Here is a 23,169-nt window from a genome sequence, read left to right as displayed (position 1 = left end):
ACGGGATAACCTGCATAGAGCAGCAGTTGCAGTCCTAAAGGGGTCATGATGGGATTGGGGGTTGGATCCCAGTGTGAATTTTATCTACTCTGGTTAGAAGCACACAAAATCGCTCCTGGGCAAACTAGATGAGCCTTTTTGCTCTTTATCTGCTGTCATTTACTATGCTTACCTTCACAAAGTGAATAAAAACCATTTGTAAAGCAGTCTCTATTGTGCTCCATTCCTCGTCAGTCAAGTTCTAGACAGCAGCTGTCCAGAATATCCTGATGAACACTGGGGTTCTGTTCAGCACGGAGAATGAGAACATGAATATTCTATGGTAATTGGCTAACTTGTGGCACATAACGAAGGGTAAGACAGAGCAGCAGTGTGCTACTTTTTTGTTGTCTCAGATGCAGGTGCTTCCGGTGAAAGAGTGGGAAAAGAGCAAAAAAAGATGGCTTTCCTTGGCTTCTTTATTCTAAACAGCAGTGTCTGCTAAAAATATCTAGTTTTTGAAAGAAAATTTGAAATTATGTAACATGAAAATGTAAAATGGGCCTTCTATTGTGGCATAGAAAAGGTACAAAGAAGTAAAATTGTGCTATGGATTTCTTTAGAGAAAAATGTCTGGCGAGGTGGTTTGTATAGCTGTGATGTGGAATGCCAGCAGGGATTATATCCCAGTTTGACTTCTTTCCAGGGGAAGTGTTCATTAATTCTGGCACTTGTTGCAGTTTAATTTCCACAGCTGCAATTCTGGAAAACATTCAGAAAGTTGTTGTAAATAAGCAAATGTTTCTCATTAGAATTTAAAAGGTGTTTTTTTTTTTTCCCCCATGGGAAAATTTGGCTCCTTTTTGGATAAAGACAGTGGGCGAAATTGAAAAGTAGAACAGTAGCAACTCTAGTTTTCCAAAGCTTGTAACATTCAGGAGCAAATGCCAAATTATCCAGACAGCGTTTGGGACACGGACGTGAATAGTAAATATGTTTCAAAACTCCAGTACTATAGTGGAGGATGGGGTGGCAGAAGGGCAGAGAAACAGAGAACAAAATGGCAAATAAAGACCATATGATCCATCCTGTCTGCCTATCCACATATCCTGCTTAGCTTTACAATCCCCCTCCTCTCCCTCAGAGATTCTCTGGGTTTATCACATGATTTCTTGAACCCTGACACTGTCTCCGTCTCCATCACCTCCAATGGGAGACTCTTGCATGCATCCACTACCCTCTCCCTAAAGAAATATTTCCTTAGATTACTCCTGATTTTTACCCCCTTTCGCCTCATCCCATGAGCCCTCATTCTAGAGTTATTTTTATTTCTATCGAAAGAGACCTACCTCCTGTGCATTTTATCCCTGGAGATATTTAAATGTCTCTATCATATCTCCTCTTTCCCTCCTTTCCTCCAGGGTGTGCAGTTTGACCATTTTAATAGCTGCTCTCTGAATTGTCTCCATCTTGTTTATATTCTTTTGAAAAGTGTACATAGTCCACCAAATGAAGTCTTACCGAGACTTATACAGGTGCAATATTGCCTCCTTTTTCCTACTGGCTATTCCTCTCCCTATGCACCCAAGCATCCTTCTGGCCTTTTTTGTTGCCTTATCCACCTATTTGGCCAAATGCATCTGATCACACCCAGATCTTGCTCTTGTTTTGTGCACAGAAGAACATTTCCCTCTATACTGTATTGCTCTCTTGGATTTTTATCATCCATGACCTTGAGTTTTTAACATTAAATCTTAACTACCAAACGCTAGGCCCATTATCAAGCTTTACTCGATCCTTCCTCCATGATTTGCACACCCTTTAAGGTGTCTGTCCTGTTGCAGAGTTTGGTATCATCCACAAAAAGGCAAACCTTATCTGATAGCCCTACTAATACTGCTTACGAAAATGTTGGCCAGAACGAGACTGAAGACTGAACCCTGCAGCATACCATAGTAACTGTCCTTTCTCCAATCTGTTTTAAATCTGCTATGTGTTAATTTCCCAGTGTCCCCTAGACCTTGTCCTATTTTTGGAGCAGCCTCGGAGGGAACAGGGAAAACCAGCTGGTCTCCCCGAGGGTTCGGCGCGTACAAGGTGCACTAGTGTGCACCCCCTTGCGCGTGCTGACCCCAGATTTTATAACATGCACGTGGCTGCGAGCACATGTTATAAAATCTGGCGTACATTTGTGTGCGCCGGGTAGCACGCACAAATGTACGCCGCGCGTGTACCTTTTAAAATCCGCCCCCATGTGCATACATTATCGGATATGTGAGCACACTTTTATACCTGCTATTTAAGCCATGGAATTTAAACCTCATTTGTCTTTTGGTGCTTGGATTGGTGGTTAATGCTGAAGTTGCTTGTGTTTGCAGTTGGTTCATTTGGATTAATTGTGCCCATTAGGAATTAGTTCTTGTGCTTTTGGTGATTACCTTTGTGTTTGTCCATCTTTTTTATCGCTCAGGGTGTCTGATTTCTCTGTTTACATGTCTGTGTGCCTGCATTTGGAGAGTGGGTGTGGTAGCTGTTTGAGAGCAGGGCTGTCTGCTGAAGTGCTGAGGCCATGCTGATAATGGTGTCAAGTGGGAGGTTATGTCTTGTCAGTCCATCTCAAAGTCACTTTGAGGGGCTTTTTTCACCACTGGTAGCTTCCAGTCCCCTCTCAGGATCACTGCAGGAATAAGCCAGTCATCCACCTCTCTCTCTGTATTGTACAGTTTTTGAGTGCTTTACTCCAGAGAATAAATCAGTATATTTCTTGTCCTGCTAGTGGACAGCACCAACAACAAACCATGTTGGAATTTTACAGCATTGTTCATTTCCATTAGTTTTGGTAGCAAATGATAGAAATTAGGCTGTGTGTGTGCAGTCTGCTAGAAATGAGGGCAGCTACAGAAACCATACCGGTTTTAATTTCCTTAACATGCATATGGTCTGCAATGCCACAGCTCTCATAACTGACATTGTATCTGGGTTTCTAGGACATGCCACGCTGCCTTTATTCTTTCACAGTCAGACATTCATGACTGCTCTGAGCATGGCTACAACACCGGGGGATGGCTTCTAGGTATGCATGAGGTTTCCCACCCAATAGAGGCAACGCTGGAAGCGTAAGCTTATGTTCTAGCATACATTTCCAGCGCTGCCTCTGTCAGCGCAGTGCTGGGAACAGGGAAATGGGTCCTGGCAGGGGATATAAAAGCCCAGAAATGGCTGAAATGCAATTTGCAATCTTTAACTCAAATTGTGTTACAAATGTTTCGGGCATATCGCACAGCTTAACGCCGGCATTAAAACCGTGCAATAGCATGCATTATGCTATTGCACAGTATGATATTGCCCCTCATTTTAATTAAACCCTCCCCAATCCTACCCCTTCAAAAAATGTGCATTTGCGCCACGCGGTAACCCAGCTATTGCATGCATTATGGTGTTAACGCCATAACACATTTTGATGAATGACCCTCTATATGCCAAGGTTTGATTTTCTGATGCAGACACACTGCAATCATCAGGAACTTTTCTAATGTAATAGCAATACTATCTAAACTCCTTAAAATATCAGCTTGCCTTTGTCTTTACTCTGTTGCTCTCTGTTTCCTCCTTCTGGTTTTTTTCCTGGGGGTCTCTAAGTATTTTTTATATCTATCTCTATCCAACTACCTGTCTGTCTATAATCTTTATCTATATATGCATATATAGAGAGACTGTATTTTTTCCATTTATTTATTGCTTCTAACTACCACGCAAAGCAATTTACATCAAAATAAAATAACAGTACACACATAACATCATACAGGTATATGTTAAACTTTATCCCCTTCCCAAGACAAATAAAACCATCCTACAAACTAACTAGCCACTTCTTAATATCTTAACCAAATGTACAACAGTTTTGTTGGAAACAAAGTATTTGAGATGCAGTAGCCACTGAAAAATTAAGTCTCTTGGTCCACTGTAACTAGGCTTCTTTCACTGGAGGTACAAATAAAAGTTCATCTTGAAAGGAACCCAAGCTTCTAGATGAGACATAAACCTGTAGGACCAAAGACGACAGATACTTTGACAGATGATTGTGAACTGCTCTAAAACTAGTATCAACATGTTAACTGGGAATGATATTCCACTGACAGCCAGTCAAAGCTTTTCAAAATGGGAGTTACATGATCTCTACATTTGTCCACCCAAAATCCTTGCCACAGTATTTTGAATTAATTGTAGACTCCTCAAGGCTACCATAGCCAAACTTTTAAGAGCTAAAAGATGGATCTGAATCTAGGCAAACTGCTACATTATGAAATGTTTCACGAAAGGGAATAATGTCACCTTTCACCTTTTAATGCAAATTATTCGGGATGACCTTTCTGCCCTATTCACAATGCAAGTGACTTTTCAGTGTTCAACCTTAGGGGCCTATTTACTAAGCCATGATATTTTATTATGGGAAGGGCAAAATATCACGGGGGGGGGGGGGGGGATCCTTACAGGTAAATTTTTAAAGGAGTTATGGTATTGTAGCAATTTTCAAAAGCCTTTAACCACATAAAGTGTACTTAATGTGTATAAAACCTATGGACAATTCAATGGCATATACTGCAGCAATTTTCAAAAGCCCATTTTCCATAAATTTACAGGTTTTTTTTCATGCTGTATTCGTGCTTTACATGCATCAGTGTGATGCCCACAAGAGGTTATGATTTTCTTAGTCATAAAGGTAGGAAAAACAACTAATTAGAATCAAAACTTCCAATCACTACCCTTATGCAAAAAACTACAAAATGGCAAATGGACATGTCCTAGTAAACTCTGTAAATGTACCCCGTCAAATTTCGGTTAATATATTCTGTTAAATTTCCTATCACTTTTCTCTGCTCCTAGTTGTACTTTTCCCTGTTTTATTGTAATTGTTTTCGTTCAGCACCTGTAACTTTTATCACTCCCCCTGTTTATTGTAAACCGGCATGATGTGATACTCTCACGAATGCCGGTATAGAAAAAACTAAAATAAATAAATAAAATTCAAAATGAGAAGGTAATCTTAATGTTCTTAATAATTTTAACTTCAAATTGAATTGTCTACAGATTATTTCCAATACTATGTTTTGTTTTGTTTTTTACACCAAATAGGGTAAATCATTTTGCGACCTTTTATTTTTTTTTAAAATAATTTCTTGAATTGTCTACTTGTGGGACATTTACTGTAACTTAGTAAAGAGAGATCTGTCGATCTGCATTTTATTTCATTATTGGATAAGTTATATATATTTTTACAGTATCAGTGTACAGTGGTAAAACAGAGTACAGTTCTCTTATTGTAAGCAAAATATATTTCTTAAGACTTTCTAGGTATTAAAACTCAGAAATGTAATATTTGAGTGATTCTTGTACACTTTGGGATTGATATGCAAATGGTTTGTCCAGTTAACTTTGGGAGTTAGCTGGATAAACCTTGCAGTTTGAAATTGTCTCTTCAGCTAAATTTTGGCCAAGCAAATCATGGCTTGCACAGATTTAGGCAGACAAAAAATGGTGGCACTAGGGGCATTCCTGGGGTACGGTCAGTACTGATATTTAGCACTGGTCGGCCAGAGTTAACCAGGTAACTCTGGCTGGTCAGATAGCAGGCTTAAAGTTAAATGGTCAGCTTTGTCTGGCTAACTTTAACAACATATGGCCAGACCTAGGCAACACAGGCAGTTGCCTAAGGCACCAAATACCCAGGCTAAAGGGGAGTTCACATTTACTAAGGGGTAATCTGTGCCAGTCCACTTCAAAGGAATGCAGCTGTGGCACACTGGAAGTTTGGAGGATGGTGGTGGTGGAGGGAAAGGGATGTCGACCACTTTCTGATAACCAAGATCTTCCATCTCCCACTCTCCAACACCGCCTATGGGTGCCAAACTCTTAAATCCAGCCCTGCATATGGCCAGCTGAATATCAGCCTCTTTATTATCTGAATGCCTATGTATATTTTCATTACAAGCAATGTACTCGCTGTGATTCTTTTTAATTGCAATAAACTGAATTATTACTATTTTCTTGCTTTTGCAGTGTGTTAGATGATGAGAGCAGTAGTCTGCGTCAACAGAAGCTTGACCGACAGGTGAGCTTGTGAAACTGCTTTTCCCTTTGAAATATACAGCACTGCGTGCTCACTTAATTGATTACTACAGATAAATTCAGAAGATAACAAATAGGTAAATAAAATCTTTATAACCAATTTTAATAAGGCATGAGTAGACATTTGTAGAAAATAAAATAAAATCTAAGTTATTTCAAGACAGTCTTTTGCATTGAGAGGCAAAATATAAATTCAAATGTATTTGTTCACTAGTGGAATATATTGGGTAAATTTTCCTTAGGGTACCTAACTGGTATTCTATGTATCTACTTTTTAGTCCGCACAAATTCAAACACAATATATGCCGTGCTCTCTGCTTGCTAAAAATCTACTTTGCTGGGTAGGGATGATTTAGGGGGTTAAAGATTGCATTATGCACATAAAAAGCACATAAGTCTTTGAAAATGTACCCCTCTATCTCTTAATACCCACTTGGAAATATTTATTATATCTGTTATAAGACTTAAATAGTCTTATCATATATTCTATACAAATTTTCCAAAAATGATACATATAATATCTATAGGGGCTATATACTAAACCATGTTAAAATCAACCATTAAGGCAGGTTAGCCTGCCAGTTTTAATGTGTGTATTAACAGCTATTTTAATGCCCAAAGAACTGAAAAGCAAAAAGTCTATAGTAAATCAGATGTCGGGATATTTGTGCTAAGTCAAGCCTGAATGTTATCAACCTGTCACTGACTTCTGTCGCTCTTATGCAAGAATGAAGTGGCCGCTGAGGCCAGATTCCTTTTCCTGGCCTCCTCTGTCCACTTTTCAGGTGCTATAACTGCCTACTCCATCCAAAGTGGCCCAAAGAAGATAGGGGGCATAGAAAAGTGCAACTGCTTTCCTGCCCTGCCAACACCATTTAAGATGTTGGAGCTGGTTAGGAGGAAGTTGTGCTTTTTTCTATCCCCATCTTCTTTAGGTCACTTTGGATGGCGTAAGTGAGGGGATGAGGCACTTTGCGAGGTGGGGCTTGAGGGGTGTTAAGGAGAAATTGGACCTCTGTGTCCACTTCATTCTTGACCAGGGGTTATAGGGGCCTTTTGTGACCACTTCATTCTTGACTGGAGTGTTGGGAGATCGGTTTTCAGCGGGCACTTCACTCTTGATTGGTGGGGCAGGAAGTGGGAGGCCTCAGCTGAAACCTAATTATTGATTGCGGGTGCAGGGTGCATCCTGGACCCTACTGAGGCCTATGTTAGCTACAGAAGGCTAAAGCCTTTCAAGGTATAGTTAGGTCTTAATGTTACTGGTGGGTTAATTCAAATCAGATTGCTTAATATAATTTGTGCTAAGCCATTTTAACTATTTATGAATTGTTTAGCATGCTGCACAATTAATTTGCAAGTTTTATATTTTAGGCTGCTTAAGTCTGCATTAATAATAATAAAGACTAACGCACTCAATTGCATTAATTATCGCAAGCATTAAAGTTTGCATCAGTACTAACACACTTAGGGGTAGATTTTAAAACCCCTGCATGCGTAAATCCTCCTGGATTTACGCGCGCAGGGCACTCGCGCGCCGGCGCGCCTATTTTGCATAGGCAGCTGGCGCGCGCAAAGCCCCGGGACGCGTGTAAGTCCCGGGGCTTCCTAAAAGGGGCAGGAGGGGGCGTGTCCAGGTGGTGTGTCCAGCGGCGGGTCCGGGGCGTGGCGACGCTTCGGGGTGGGCCGGGAGGGCGGTCCGAGTCCCCCGGCACTGCGCGCGCAAGTTACGCCTGCTTCAAGCAGGCGTAACTTGCCCAACAAAGGTAGGGGGGGGGATTTAGGTAGGGCTGGGGGGTGGGGTAGATAGGAGAAGGGAGGGGAAGGTGGGGGGACACGGAAGGAAAGTTCCCTCCGAGGCCGCTCCAATTTCGGAGCGGCCTCGGAGGGAATGGAGGCAGGCTGCACGGCTTGGCATGCGCAGGCTGCCGATTTTGCGCAGCCTTGCACGCGCTGACCCCAGATTTTATAAGATAAGCGCGGCTACGCGCGTATCTTATAAAATCTGGCATACTTTTGTTCGCGCCGGTGGCGTGAACAAAAGTACGCAAGCATGTATTTTTTTGAAGATCTACCTCTATAGTACATAAACCCCCTTAATGTGGCTTTAAAAAATAGTTAAAACTAGGGATGTGCATGGCAAAAGTTTTCATTTTGGTTTGTATTTTGTTTCAGTTTTTTAAATTCAGGTTTTGGTTCATTTAGAGGTAGATTTTAAAAGTGGGGGTGCACATGTCAATTGAGGGAAGTGTGCACAAACCAGGCTTGTGTGCGCCAACAGAATTTTAAAAGCCACCCATATGTGCGCGTATCTCTCGCGGTGTGCACATCTCACTTGATTTCAAAAAGGGGCATGGTCTGGGCGGGGCATGGGCATTTCAGGGCGTGGCCAAGAGATGTGTGCGTAAATACTTACACGCCCAGGTCCAGTACCACATAAGTTTTCTGCTATGTAGGAGGTGTAACTTCAAAAATGGAAAAAATTAGCCATTTCTGATGGGTATAAAGGGTCTGTGGTAACTGGGGGGAGTGTAGGCTATTAAACTGGGAGGTTTGGAGGATCTAGCTTTTAACTGAGCGAACTGGTGGATGAACTGGTGAAACTGGCAACGGCATGGACGTGCACCTGTAATAAAATACCTTGACTCATGTGGTAGAAACTGGGATTTACATGGCTAGCCGCATGGCCACTTAAAATTGCAGGCACGTGGGCACACACCCTGATTAATTTATGACGTGTGCCTATGTGTGCGCAAGTTCTAAAATGGCTGTGTATCTGGGTGCATGCTGACACACACGCGTCAATGTGAGCCTTTGAAAGTTACCATCCCTATGTTTATTTTGCATTGTTTTGTTCGATGAATCAAAATAAACATTAAATTTTATATAAACCTCAAAATGAAAAAAAGAACCATAAACGGGGCCTCCCTAGGCCCCTCTACCCACTCCCCTCACTCAAAATTTAATTGTGGCCTCTCTAGCCCCCAATTACCCCTTCCATATTTTCCATATAGAAAGGGGCAGATGCCAGAGTTTCACAGCTATAAATCAAAATGGCTTTGGTCTCCGAGCCAGCTAGTGTCATTTTCTTGTGTAGACAGCAAAATAACGCTGGCCTTAAGACTCGCCAGCCTCATTGCAGAAGCGGGAGTTGGCTGAACAGGAGTGGCCTGAGAGCACTCCTGCCCCTTTCTACACTGAAGACCTCGTGGAAGAGGTAAGTGGCAGACAGGGAGCTCCCATTTCTTCTTTTTCTTTAAATGAATAAAATTATATGAACATTTTCAGATCTTTTCAGTTGAGTCAATTTTTCTTTTTTTTTCGTTCATAATAAACCGAAAATTGACTTTTTATTATGACATTTATATTTGGTTTTTTTACATTCTTTGAGGTCTATATTCAGCTGTGGAGCAGCTAGTTAAGTTAGCCGGATATATGCTTTTTATTACTCCTTTGGACCTGTTCATTGGTTTTGCACTGTCCTTTTTTTTTCCTCCCTTCTCTTCTCGGAGTTTTTCACTTCCTCGCTGTCCCCTTTCCCTGTTTATTGTATTTCTCCTCAGTTTTTTGTAAACCGCTATGATGTCTATTCGAATAACGGTATAAAAATCTATCAAATAAATAAATAAATAAAGCAAGCTATCTGGCTAACTTAACAAGAATATTTAGCAGCGCAGCTGCACCACTGTATTTCCCGGGCTATCTTAAAGTTAGTTGGATAAGTATATCCGGCCAACCCTATGTCGCGACTGGAGTTAGCCTAATAAAGTATGCGGCTAACTCTGGCCTGCTCAGACACGCCTCCTGTCTGCCCCTGGAACGCCCCTGACTTATGCGGCTAAATTCTAGCCACGTAAGTCATTAAGCGGCTAGAATTTAGCTGCATACGGCTTCAAATATAGCCAGCCAGCTAGCCATTTAGACAGATACATTTTCAATTATCCATTACTGTAATGCTGTATTTGTTCTGGAGAAAAACAGGATCTTTGCAAGTTATGCTGCCTTTTATTGGATCAACATAAGAGTAGGGATGGTTAGCTTTGAAACCAGCATGCAAGTGCACATGTACGCATGTTCGTCAGCCCGTGCCCAAGGATGTAGCTATTTTATAACATATGTGCGTGTATGTGTGCATGTTATAAAATAGCTTAGCCACGTGCACAAGTGCACCCAATTTTAAGTGGATGAGTGCCTTTGCATGCAAAATCCACTTCTACCATGTAAGAGGGGAAATTTTAAAAGGGACGCACACAGACGCCATTACCAGTTATACTGGTTCCCAGTTCGCCCAGTTAACAGCTAGGTCCTCCCACCCCCCTCTGGTTTTGTAGCCTGTACGCCCCCCCAGTTACCCCAGACCATTTACACCCTTTCAAAATGGCTTGTTTATTTATTTTTATTTACTTGTACGCCATCCATAGCAGCAGTAAAATTACCCCATTACACCGAGTTACGCGCATAAATCAGAACTTACACAAGAACATAAGAAATTGCCATGCTGGGTCAGACCAAGGGTCCATCAAGCCCAGCATCCTGTTTCCAACAGGATGCTGGGCTTGATGGCCACATCAAGAACCTGGCAATTGCTCAAACACTAAGAGGATCCCATGATACTGATGCAAGTAATAGCAGTGGCTATTCCCTAAGTAAACTTGATTAATAGCAGTTAATGGACTTCTCCTCCAAGAACTTATCCAAACCTTTTTTGAACCCAGCTACACTAACTGCACTAACCACATCCTCTGGCAACAAATTCCAGAGCTTTATTGTGCGTTGAGTGAAAAATACATTTTCTCCGATTAGTCTTAAATGTGCTACTTGCTAACTTCATGGAATGCCCCCTAGTCCTTCTGTTATTCGAAAGTGTAAATAACGGATTCACATCTACTCATTCAAGACCTCTCATGATCTTAAAGACCTCTATCATATCCCCCCCCTCCCTTAGCCGTCTCTTCTCCAAGCTGAACAGCCCTAACCTCTTCAGCCTTTCCTCATAGAGTTGCTGTTCCATCCCCTTTAACATTTTGGTTGCCCTTCTCTGTACCTTCTCCATCGCAACTATATCTTTTTTGAGATGCGGCGACCAAAATTGTACACAGAATTCAAGGTGCGGTCCCACCATGGAGCGATATAGAGGCATTATGACATTTTACGTTTTATTAACCATTCCCTTCCTAATAATTCCTAATATTCTGTTTGCTTTTTTGACTGCTGCAGCACACTGAGCTGATGATTTTAAAGTATTATCCACTATGATACCTAGATCTTTTTCCTGGGTGGTAGCTCCTAATATGGAACCTAACTTCGTGTAACTACAGCAAGAGTTATTTTTCCCTGTATGCAACACCTTGCACTTGTCCACATTAAATTTCATCTGCCATTTGGATGCCCAATCTTCCAGTCTTGCAAGGTCCTCCTGTAATGTATCACAATCCACTTGTGATTTAACTACTCTGAATAATTTTGTATCATACGCAAATTTGATAACCTCACTCATTGTATTCCTTTCCAGATCATTTATGTATATATATATACCGTATTTCCACGACAATAACCCGCCCACGTATATAACCCGCCCACACACATAACCCGCAGGTTTTCAAGATTTATGAAAAAAAGTTTTAATATACCCCGCCTCCTCATATAACCCGCAATTCAAAAAAAAAATAAATTTTTAAATACCTGTCGGAGGGCCGCGTGGGTCCAGGCGGGCGGCGGGAGCCGGGTGGTCGCGTGTTAAATCTAGGCCGCGGGCGGGTGGGCGCTTGTTCCAGGCGGGGGCGGGTGGACGCGCGTTAGTTCGAGACGGCCGGCGGGTGGTCGCGTGTTAAATCTAGGCCGGGTCGCACAGGCGCGCATTCATTCACTGCCGGTGGGGGCAGCCCCCACCGGCAGTGAATGAATGCGCGCCGAAAGCAGCTTGTTCCAGGCGGCGGTGGCGGGTGGACGCGCGTTAGTTCGAGGCGGGTGGTCGCGTGTTAAATCTAGGCCGGGTCGCTCAAGGCAATCTAGGCCGGGTCGCTCAAGGCAGTCACATGCCGTGACGTCACGGCATGTGACTGCCTTGAGCATCGAATCGCAGGGGTCGCATTCATTCATCCAGGCGGAGGAGCCGGCTGCTTTCGCCGCTACTGCCTTGAGCGCCGAAAGCAGCCGGCAGCGGCAGCTGAAAGCAGCCGGCTCCTCCGCCTGGATGAATGAATTCATTCACTGCCGGTGGGGGCTGCCCCAGCCCCCACCGGCAGTGAATGAATGCGACCCCTGCGATTCGATGCTCAAGGCAGTCACATGCCGTGACGTCACGGCATGTGACTGCCTTGAGCGACCCGGCCTAGATTGCCTTGAGCGACCCGGCCTAGATTTAACACGCGACCACCCGCCTCGAACTAACGCGCGTCCACCCGCCACCGCCGCCTGGAACAAGCTGCTTTCGGCGCGCATTCATTCACTGCCGGTGGGGGCTGCCCCCACCGGCAGTGAATGAATGCGCGCCTGTGCGACCCGGCCTAGATTTAACACGCGACCACCCGCCGGCCGTCTCGAACTAACGCGCGTCCACCCGCCCCCGCCGCCGCCTGGAACAAGCGCCCACCCGCCTGCGGCCTAGATTTAACACGCGACCAATCAGGAAGCGGCCGGGCGCAGGGATAGGACGGACTCCTCTCAGCTGCAGCCTATTCAGAGTCGGGAAACTTTATTGGTTGTAAAATTTTTTCTGGATAACCCGCCCACGTTTATACCCCGCGGGGGGCATGCGGGGTAGGTAAAAACGCACATTACCCGCGGGTTATATGCGTGGAAATACGGTATATTGAAAAGCACCGGTCCAAGTACAGATCCCTGAGGCACTCCACTGCTCACCTTTTTCCACTGAGAAAGTTGACCATTTAATCCTACTCTCTGTTTCCTGTCTTGTAACCAGTTTGTAATCCATGAAAGGACATCGCCTCCTATCCCATGAGTTTTTAGTTTTCTTAGAAGCCTCTCATGAGGGACTTTGTCAAACGCCTTCTGAAAATCCAAATACACTACATCTACCTTTATCCACATGTTTATTAACCCCTTCAATAAAATGAAGCAGATTTGTTAGGCAAGACTTTCCTTGGGTAAATCCATGTTGACTGTGTTCCATTAAACCATGTCTTTCTATATGCTCTACGATTTTGATCTTGAGAATAGTTTCCACTATTTTTCCCGGCACTGAAGTCAGGCTCACTGGTCTATAGTTACCCAGATCGCCCTTGGAGCCTTTTTTTTAACTATTGGGATTACATTGGCCACCCTCCAGTCTTCAGGTACAATGGATGATTTTAAGGATAGGTTACAAATTTTAACTAATAGATCAGAAATTTCATTTTTGAGTTCCTTCAGTACCCTAGGATGCATACCATCTGGTCCAGGTGATTTGATACCCTTTAGTAAAGTAAAGTCCTACTTTACTTTCAAGCTTAAAATATATGTGCATATATTTTTAAAATAGGTAGGAAACTTGCAGGTGTTCAATGCATTAATTTATGTGATTTCAGTGCATTGCGTGTCTTCGCATGTAAGCATACATATGCTTGTATTTTGTGATGTGCATGGTAAAACTCCTCATGGCCATGTATGTTCAAATATGCCATTGCATGCAGTTGTTTGAAAGTTATCCTCCCTTTGCATACATTACTAGCAAAATTCTGTCTGCAGAAAAAGCAGGTGCAAGTGACTGCACATAAATGAATTCTAAAAGCCCTATGCGCCAAAGCTGGGAGATACGTGTAGAAGTTGGTCTGGCGCGCACCAAGTGGATTTTATAAGCTGCCCATGTACGCACTTATCTCCTGCTTTGCACACAAGTCAAAAGTTTAGAAAAAGGATTGGGCCATGGCTGTGGTCTGGGCGTGTTGGGGAAGGCCAAGAGATGTGCACGTAAATAATTATGCGCACAGGCGTGCGCCGGGGTCCCCTGCTGCGTAACTTTACTACTGCTGAGGATGGCGTGTAATGAAAACAAAAAATTCTAGGATAGTCAGCGGGGTTTTAATGGTTGGGGTAAACGGGGGAAGGGAGGCTAATAAATCAGGGGAGTTTGGAAGTTCTATCCCTAAACTGGGTAAACTGGGAATGAACTGGGAAAACTAGCTATGGCGTCGGTGCGCATCCCTTATAAAATTCCACCACTTACAAGGTAGGCATGGCATTTGTGTGCACATGCGCAAATCCATTTAAAATCGTGCACACATGTACACGTGTCCAGACTATTTTATAACATGTGTGCATATACACATGTATGTTATAAAATGGACACATGACTGGATGTGATCCAGCAAATGCGTGCATATGTGCATCTGCGTGCCAGTATTAAACTTACCATCCCTGTTTGCAACCGCAGCAAGTTTAAGTATATGTGTAAAAAGTAAGAGCAGTCTTTGTTCTAATGCAAACAGTTTGAAAATTGTTCGTATTATGTCTGGTTACCCAGATATATACTCGAGATTATAAGAACATTTGATAGATATTTTCTTTTTTTTCTTCACTTGGCATAAACAAATATTAAAAACCATCATTGGCCATCATTGAAATTTTAGTCAACTGAAAGATCAGGCACGCCCAAAGGTACATCAAATGTTGAGTCTGAATCAGGGTTCAGCTGGAAAGCCACTTTTTTTTCATGATTAGCTGTGCAGTCTTGTTAACTCATGTCTCATTTTTTTATTTTTTGAAAATGATATGCATCCAGTTTTCTCCTGGAGCCATACAGCATTACATATTCCAATCTCTTGGGCTCAGAGTTCTAAACAGGGTCTTATTTGAGTAGGTATTGAACAGCATCTGGATTAGTCCTTAGGGCTTCTGAAGGAAGGCTGGGATGCCAGGAAGTTGTTTCTGGGAATTTTAGGGTTAGGGGGCCAAGCTGAGTGAACCTGGAGGAGGCCTATGAGTGCTTTTATTTAAAAGTGAGTTTATTTTTGCTTGTGAAGATGACGAATTATGGAGTAACCAGACCCTGGACTGGATTATGAACCTGTGAAGCCTTATACCTGAATATGTGCGTTATATAAATCCTAAAGTCTGTAAACCAGGTCCTGTTTATGTTGCTATTAAGTGCCTACTCACCTAAAACCCTGTTTGGAGCTCTGACCCCAAGTGTGACTTTATACCTGCAGGGGCCCCCAACCTGGCAGTGATAAAAGAAAAATAAAATGAAAGGAGAACCTGGAAAAACAGTTAGGAGAAGACAGACAAGAAGGAAAGCAGAAAAAAAGAGACTGGGAAGGACACAATTAGAAAAAGCCACTCCCACCCAGACAACAAAGGTAGAAAAAAGCATTTTATTTTCCATTTAGTGAAAGGAGTATGTAATGTGTGATCTATTAGCTGTGTGGTTCCTGGAGTAAACTGGCTATAAGTAATTATCCCAAAATATTGTATGTAAGCTATTGAAACTACATAAAGCCTTTCTTAACACGTAGGTAATGTCTTTGTTATATTCGAAAACGGGACCTGTAGGGTTTCAAAAGCTCATGCACAATATCGTTAGATAATTCATATGCCGGTCCAATAACATTTTTCAGAATCTAACAAGCATCCTCTGACTGAAATGTAATATTTAGTCTCACGTTTTTGTATGTTCTGTAGATAATGTATTTGTTATATAGAGAGAGGTGGTGAAGAGTTAAATAATTTTGTGAAAGGGAAGTGCCTCACCAAGTGGAAGAGAACTGTTGAGAGCCTCTTCCTCAGAAATATTGCCGCGAAGGTTCAGTTACTATGGAAACCGCGATGTGATTTGACACTTTGTTCAAGAATGTCGGTATACAAAAAAAATTCTAAATAAATAAATAAATAGACAGCCCATTGCTCCTCATTTAAGAATTGACCAGGGTGGTGTATCTCCTTAGCGTGGCTGCACATTATATATACATGACAAAGTAAGGAACCACACAAACACCTGGGTGCCAAATACTTTAGATTTAAGGGTGAACCCTCATAGATGAGCAGGGCAAAAGCTCAAAAAGCACTTATAAACTGTTCACTTATATCGATGCAACTTTTTGTTACTGCAAAGTGTAACAGAAATGCTCGCTCAGTGTATTTAATCACGGGCATTTCTGTTACACTTTGCAATGACAAAAAGTTGCATCAATATAAGTGAACAGTTTATAAGTGCTTTTTGAGCTTATGCTCTGCTCATCTATGAGGGTTCACCCTTAAATCTAAAGTATTTGGCACCCAGGTGTTTGTGTGGTTCCTTACTTTGTCATATATATTTTTATCACATATTAGACCAGTTCTTCTTTTCATATTGCACATTATATATGGCATGGGATCTATTTACTATTTGGGATCCTACCAGGTACTTATGCCCTGGATGGCCACTGTTGAAAATAGAATACTGGACTTTATAGATCTTCAGTCTGTCTCAGTATGACATGTTCTTAACAGTAAGTATCTCACGTACACGTGTGTCCTGGTTTTTTACAGGATCATTCTAGGGGCAAGGAAGGGGTAGCTGATCATGATTGAGGTTAATTATCAAAATCTCCGGGGTGGGTAGGTAGCGGCTATGTAGGCTCATCTCATAGTTCTGAACCCTAGGTCATCTAAGTATCCAACAATACCTTTGCTGGAGTGGGGGGGGGGGGAGTGTTCTTGCTGGGGGGAGAGGGGCATGGAAATATCTTGAGTTATAGATAAGAGGATATCAGGACATGAAGTCCTCTTTAACTCTGTGCCAAGGAGATGGGAGGAGTTGGAACATGGAAGCCTTTTAATTCTTGTATTGAAGGAAACAGTGTGGATAATTAGCTTCTGGGGGGAGAGGAGGGAGAGGGTTATAGGTAGGGTTATTGCCTGGTTCTGGTGGCCTGGTTTGGCCTCTGTTGGAAACAGGATGCTGGGCTTGATGGATCCTTGGTCTGACCCAGTATGGCATGTTCTTATGTCATAGCAGTTGGGTCATGTGTGATAAGTGAAAGCCCTGAGGGCATGGCCTCACCCCAGTGTTAAATGTTAGCATGCCAGCCCTTCAGACACTCTGACATTTAACACTCCAAGCAGATCATAAAGGTTTGCCTTTAGCAAGCATGTGTTAATTAACTTATGGAGACAGACAAAGAGGCCGATGTAATATGGACACACAAGAAACAAGCGCTCATGATTCAGCACCCACTTTCCTAACGCGCACCCATTCACCTTTCCCGGGCATGCAATGCAGTATGCTAATGAGCTGCCTCGTTAAAAAGGAGGCGCTGAGGGAAATTGTGCGTCCCTACTGCCTCCTTGGCATCAGGCGCCCAGGAGAAGTGGCTGTGCGCAGGTTAGGAAAATGGATGCTCGTAAATTGAGTGTCCGTTTTTCAAATCTGACTCCTACCAAGACTTTTTTTTTTCCCGATGTTGCTGCTTTCTGTGGTTCCTCCAACTTAATATCATGACGATATAAAGTCAGAGGAACCCCGAAAAGCAATATTTTCTGCTTTTTTGTACAACTTTTGGGGCTCCTCAAGACTTAACGCCAGCTCTGGGGCTGGCATTAATTTTTGAGGGTTAAAATGTGCGTGTTGGGTGCACGGTTATTTTTTACATTGGGGGTACTAGCTAATAACCTCATCAACATGGCATTTACATGTGACGAGCACTATTAGCTACACGCTGGTTTGGACACGTTGATCCCCTTATTTCATCAGGGGTTATGGACGCACATTCAAAACGCGCATCCAACCACGGGTTAATCTGTGCTCTAGCCTGAGTGCACAGTATTGCATCGGCTTCAAACTGTGCTATTTAGTGTATGCCTGCTAATTAGCATTTGAAATAGAGAAGAATTTAATACATCTACACACTCATTTTAATGCTTTCTTACTAACATCTGTGGGATCTGTTTAGTTTGCAAGCTAGGGCCTTGGTGCACATCATACTATTTTGTGTGCATCCAAAATAACCCTACCATGCACACTGAAAGGTGAATTTTCAAACCTTACATGCACAAAAATTAGTATTTAATAAAATGCACATATATAATACGCATGGATTATAAAATACTACAGTAAAACTATGCGTGGACATATATATGCATATATGCTGTCACACGCAGTTGTTTGAAAATTATCCTTCCAGGTTTAGTGCATAGGCCCATGAACATCTTTCTTATTTCACTGGAGAGTAAAATTGTGGAACTTCAGACAAATAACATCATGAACTGAAGACCAACTTTTTTCATTTCTGGAACATGCTCCCTGACACATGACCCTAACCCTGACACATATTACCCATCTATGAAACATTGAAGTAGATTTTAAGACCCGCATGCGAGAGCACATGTGTGTGCAATTTCTGGCACACACAAGGCCGCAGCGATTTTATAAAATACGTACATGCTACAAAATCGGCTATACGCACGTACATGTGTGCACGATTTTATATTGATGTGTGTATCTGTGTGCAAATGGCAACTCGAGCGCGTAAGTGTGGGGAATTTTAGTAGGTACGCGCGCTGACGCAATTACCTGTTTCCCCAGTTTGTTCCCAGTTCGCCCCAGTAAAGGAGAGGACTTCCTAAATCCTCTAAGTAAACTTGCCTCCCTTTTAACCTATTGGGCTAGTCAGCGGGGTTTTGAGGCTCGGAGCTATTTTTTTTGTTACATGACTTGCACGCTGTCCATAGCAGAAGTAAAGTTACATGGTAGGGGGCTCCAGGGCATGCTTGTGCACGTGAATACTTACGCGTGGACTTCGTGGTGTAGGTCCGGCGCACCCAGACCACACCCACGCTGTGCCCCTTTTGGCATACTCACGTGGGTTTTAAAATCCACGTGGTGCGTGCCGGGCTGAGTCACGCGTATCTCCCGGCTTTGGCGTGCGTAGGAGATTTAAAATCCAACCAGGTTATGTGCAAAAAATGCTGTCATTTTTTTGAAACTACAAATCTATAGTTTCAACAGTGAATACTGTGGAAAGAAAAGAAAGAAATAAATTGATCAATAAACATTTCGACTGCCTTACTGACATAGACAGACTACAAGTACTGCATAAATAAAGTCAAGGAGCAACAGGCATGCATTCGCTCATCCAATTTTGAATAATTCTGCTCTAAAATGTACTTGTATATGTGCCTTGTTCAATTTATATATTTTTCTGTTTATTATTTTTTTTTTTAATAAAAGTATCACTGTTACACCACACTGTGTTGAGGGACTGAGGCTGTCTGCAGCTGTTTTTTTCCAGTTCCAGATACTCTTGCAGAGGCTTTTCCATTTTGCCCTACCATCCCAATGTTGAACCTGCCCCCTCCTTGTTGATGTCATCTGGGGGAGCCTTTTAGGCCACCCCTGCAACAGGGGAGGGTCACCCCTCTGGAAGCTCCTTCAGGAATAACTGGGGGATTAAGGATTTGGGGCTTTCTGGTAGTCGTTAGGGGATGGGGATGGGTGGGATCAATGTGTGATAGTATTTTACTGTGATCTGCTAATTGTTTTATTATGTATTTTTTATATTATGCTTGTACTTGTGTAATGTTTATATTTATTGTAATGATTTGGAGAAGGTGTTATCTTATGTTTATGTGATGTGTCCTATCTCTTCCCTGTTGAGAATGAAAGCTGGGTAGGGCTACATTTGCGATTGTTTACACTATTTTGTATGTTATGTCGGATTGATTTATTGTGTCTCATATGATGTAAACCACTTTTGGTTGCCTTGTGGAGGAATAATGATTTATATAATCCTAAGAATAGAATAGAATAAAGATCCCACTCTAATTTAGTGCTATAAGAAAAACTTTAGAAATCATACCTTTAAGATTTCTGGTCACTAATTATTTTAAATAATGTTCTTTGTATAGTAGCTTCTTATGACTGTAAGAGCCAGCATGAAGCATTATTCTATATAGATGTCTTTGACACTATTTTTTATGTATTTTGGTTATTTTTACAGAACATACACAGTAAATGGTTGATGCCCAAGAATCATATTTCTCCGAAGACAAGCAGGATGGTAGTTCTCACATATGGGTGACATCGGACGGAGCCCCAGTATGAAACTTTGATCTCAAAGATTCTAGAACTTTCAAACATGCCCTACTGAGCATGTGCAGCTGAATGATAACCCTGTCCTCTAGGCAGAGTCCCATCAGTCTCTTTTATTCCGTGGAGCCGTGTGATCGCAGGAGCCGTGTGCGTTACGGTATTCAGCTTTGCTCTCTCCTCACGGTTTTTGTAAGTGATTTTTTTTTTCTAGAGCTGCATCTCTTTCTTTTCTTTTCTTTTTCCTCTTCTTTCCACTGTCTGCCAGCCACATGGCGGTCCTTAGTCGCTGTTCAGTCTATTACTATACCTTATTAAATAAAAACTACACCTGCAGTTTAGTATCTGTGTCCTCTCCTTGCTCTGTCTATTTTTGTACCTTTGTCAGATGCTGGCAGGACTGACTGAATACAGTCCATGGGTGATCTGTGTAGGCCACCCGTAGGATGGGATACCATTGTATGGGTACTAGTCAGCGTGCTTTTATACTACAGGGCTCTATTCTTCCAGTTGCCCTCTACTGTATGGGTGTGTGTGTTTCCATTGTGGGGATCACAACAGGTTGTGCACCGCAGCCACAGGACTGACCTAGGACTAAGTTCCTGGTCGAACCCTTAGGAGAGTAGACACCAGGAGGGTAGTGCCAGGAGACTTCTCAGAAGAGGAATATGTCTTTCGATTTCCCCTTTGTGGGGAAGCCCCTGGGGCTTGGTTCCTTGCAGGTAATCACCGAACTAGAGTTTCGATTCTTTGAATCGGTACCTCTCCTTGTAAGCCAAGACTGAGGAACAGAAGAGGCGGTCATTGGACTGTTTCTACTGGGATCCTTCCATTGATTACTGTGGTGGCCTACCCCATTTGAAGGTAGCTGCCAGTGGCAGATTGGTTGCTTCTGAACCTCGGCGATCAGTGTTTGGAGAGTTGAAAGATTTTTTGGGATCGAGAGGCCCTGATTCCCTTTGCTTTCCTGTCCCTTCAGGAAGGGGAGATTAGACTGGGTTCCAGGGCAATCGTTATGGATTCCCCTCTGGATGCCCGGTTGTCCACCCCTACAAGGGGTGTTCCTCATTCTCTGTTTCCCAGAGAAGGGAAGTCCCTGCTTCTGACTGGCAGCCACTTTTGGTTCCTCGCGGCTGTGAGAGCCGGTTGAGCTGTAGCGCTTTCCTTAGGTAGTCCTTAGGTAGAGGGAACCATTCCAGAGTAGCTCCCTGGTGAAAATTAGGGGTTTCTCCCATCCAGGAGTCACCTTTGATACCTGTTGAGCTCAATGGGCATTATTTGATAAAGACCACTATTGCCAGTCATTCTCGCTCGAGGGACCCTACTTCAGTGAGGAGGGTTCTAATCCATCTAATTGGCAAATATGTCTTTCAACCTATCACCATATCCATGGCTGAGGGAGTTGGGGGACGCGGAACCCTGCAACAGAGGTGCTGCTCTTTGGTTGCAGTGGCTAGCTATACTTCCCCATTTTAGGGGAGTCTTGCTTTATGCAACGATTGTTCCATTTGCTTTACTGTGTGCTTCCAAGGGGGGAGTATATGTAATCATGGCTGAGGTATTAATACTTAAGCCAGGTTTGTGGCAATCTGTTCCAAGATCACACTGATCCTGCCCTTAGGATTTCCAGGCTGGTGAAGAAACCCTGTTCGACAAGGGTCTGCACTTGCGGCACCCCAGCTTCCTGTTTCTTGGTGACGTGTTTCTGGATTTCTTCCCTGGGGGTTTCGCTCTGTTTCAGCTGTTCCAAGCAGGCTGAGGGTTCTATCTCAGTGGGTAACACCTTACTGGAATCTGCAGGGAGTTATTCGGTTGGGGTTGAGATATACAACCTAGTGACTTGTTCTTACACCTGCAGTACAGCAGTCTGCCTCCTTGTGTTCTTCGCTCCTTCCATCTTCCAGTTGAGGGGAGGAAAAGCTAGGACATTCATGGTATATCTTAGTGTATACCTGCAGGGAAAGAAACATCACTTTTCCCTATATTTTCGCCAAGTTCTGGTCAGTGCTGCCTTTAGATTTTTCACTTCACTAGGTTATCCAAAGTGCCTTCCTGCTCACCTGAACTATCCTGTAGACTGTATGTATAGCTCTGCCATTGACAGGATGCAGTGTGGGTGAGCTTCAGGCCCAACTTGTCTCCATGCTCTGGAGTATGGGCTAGCCATCCCATTCAGGAATTGCCTTTCATCCCCTGAAACTCTTGATGCTGTCCTGCATGGTCAGCTATATCTGGTGCTTTGTCTCGTAAGGTCTGTCACAGTCTCTGCCTCTGTTGCTGATTATTCTCATATATACCACCCAGTTCTTGTTAGAACGGGTATAGAGGTTCTGAGGTCTTTTTCCTCCTTTTGAAGACATCTTTAAATTTAGATTTAATTCATCTATATATGTGAAGATTTTCATTTTTTGAATTTGCCATTGATTATTTTTCCAAGCATTGCTTGGGTTTTCCTGCCCATTGCACCTATCAGCCAAACATGGGTACACGTCTGCAGGTGCATTCTGTCCTTCAGATGCCAATGTACCACAGTTTCTTTCTGGGGAGCTCTTGGGTCCCAGTTGGTTTTTCAGTTGTCTTGTAACAACGAAGGAAACTATGTGGGCTTCATCCAAGAGTTCTTCTCTTGCTTACATCTCTAGACTTTACTTGTATCCAGGAGGTTTTGGACCTACTGTCGTTGTCAGGGTTTCCTGATCCGAAACCTTGTTTGTAATGTTTTCCATGATATGGAGTATTTTTCTTGCTGGCACTCGCATCACTCCTCTGCCTTAGGCACCCCTGCTATGCATGGGAGGTTTGTGTCTGTCATTTCTATGGTTTTCTCTTTGTAGAACCCAACTCTTTTCCCACCGAGACTCCATTGTGGGTTGGCTGCCTCACAGGCAAAAGAGAGAAGTGGTGCTTTCAGCATGGTGCAGTTTCCTGCTTTGTCCTGCTTGGACAGCTTAAAGCTTGAGATTCACCCAATTGTAAGGACTACCATCCTGCTTGTCCTCAGAAAAAGCAGAGTTGCTTACCTGTAACAGGTGTTCTCCGAGGACAGCAGGATGTTAGTCCTC

General features: G+C 43.0%; 1 protein-coding gene across 3 annotated transcripts in view; it reads left to right on the top strand.

The window, feature by feature from the left end:
• TUB (TUB bipartite transcription factor) overlaps positions 1-23,169 on the top strand; it is a 110,052-nt gene that overhangs the window by 19,281 nt on the left and 67,602 nt on the right. For 2 of the 3 annotated variants that reach the window (XM_029582595.1, XM_029582594.1), the window contains exons 2-3: positions 6,037-6,088; positions 15,252-15,401. In XM_029582595.1, coding sequence (XP_029438455.1) covers positions 15,288-15,401 — 114 coding nt within the window. In that variant the 5' untranslated portion in view covers positions 6,037-6,088; positions 15,252-15,287. The remainder of the gene's footprint in view (positions 1-6,036; positions 6,089-15,251; positions 15,402-23,169) is intronic. The other variant, XM_029582596.1, reaches the window with a different exon arrangement.

The sequence above is a fragment of the Rhinatrema bivittatum genome, chromosome 17, assembly GCF_901001135.1.
Source record: "Rhinatrema bivittatum chromosome 17, aRhiBiv1.1, whole genome shotgun sequence".
In the NCBI taxonomy this organism is placed as follows: domain Eukaryota; kingdom Metazoa; phylum Chordata; class Amphibia; order Gymnophiona; family Rhinatrematidae; genus Rhinatrema; species Rhinatrema bivittatum.
Note: the sequence above shows the minus strand (reverse complement) of the source record. Positions and strands in the feature narration are given on the sequence as shown.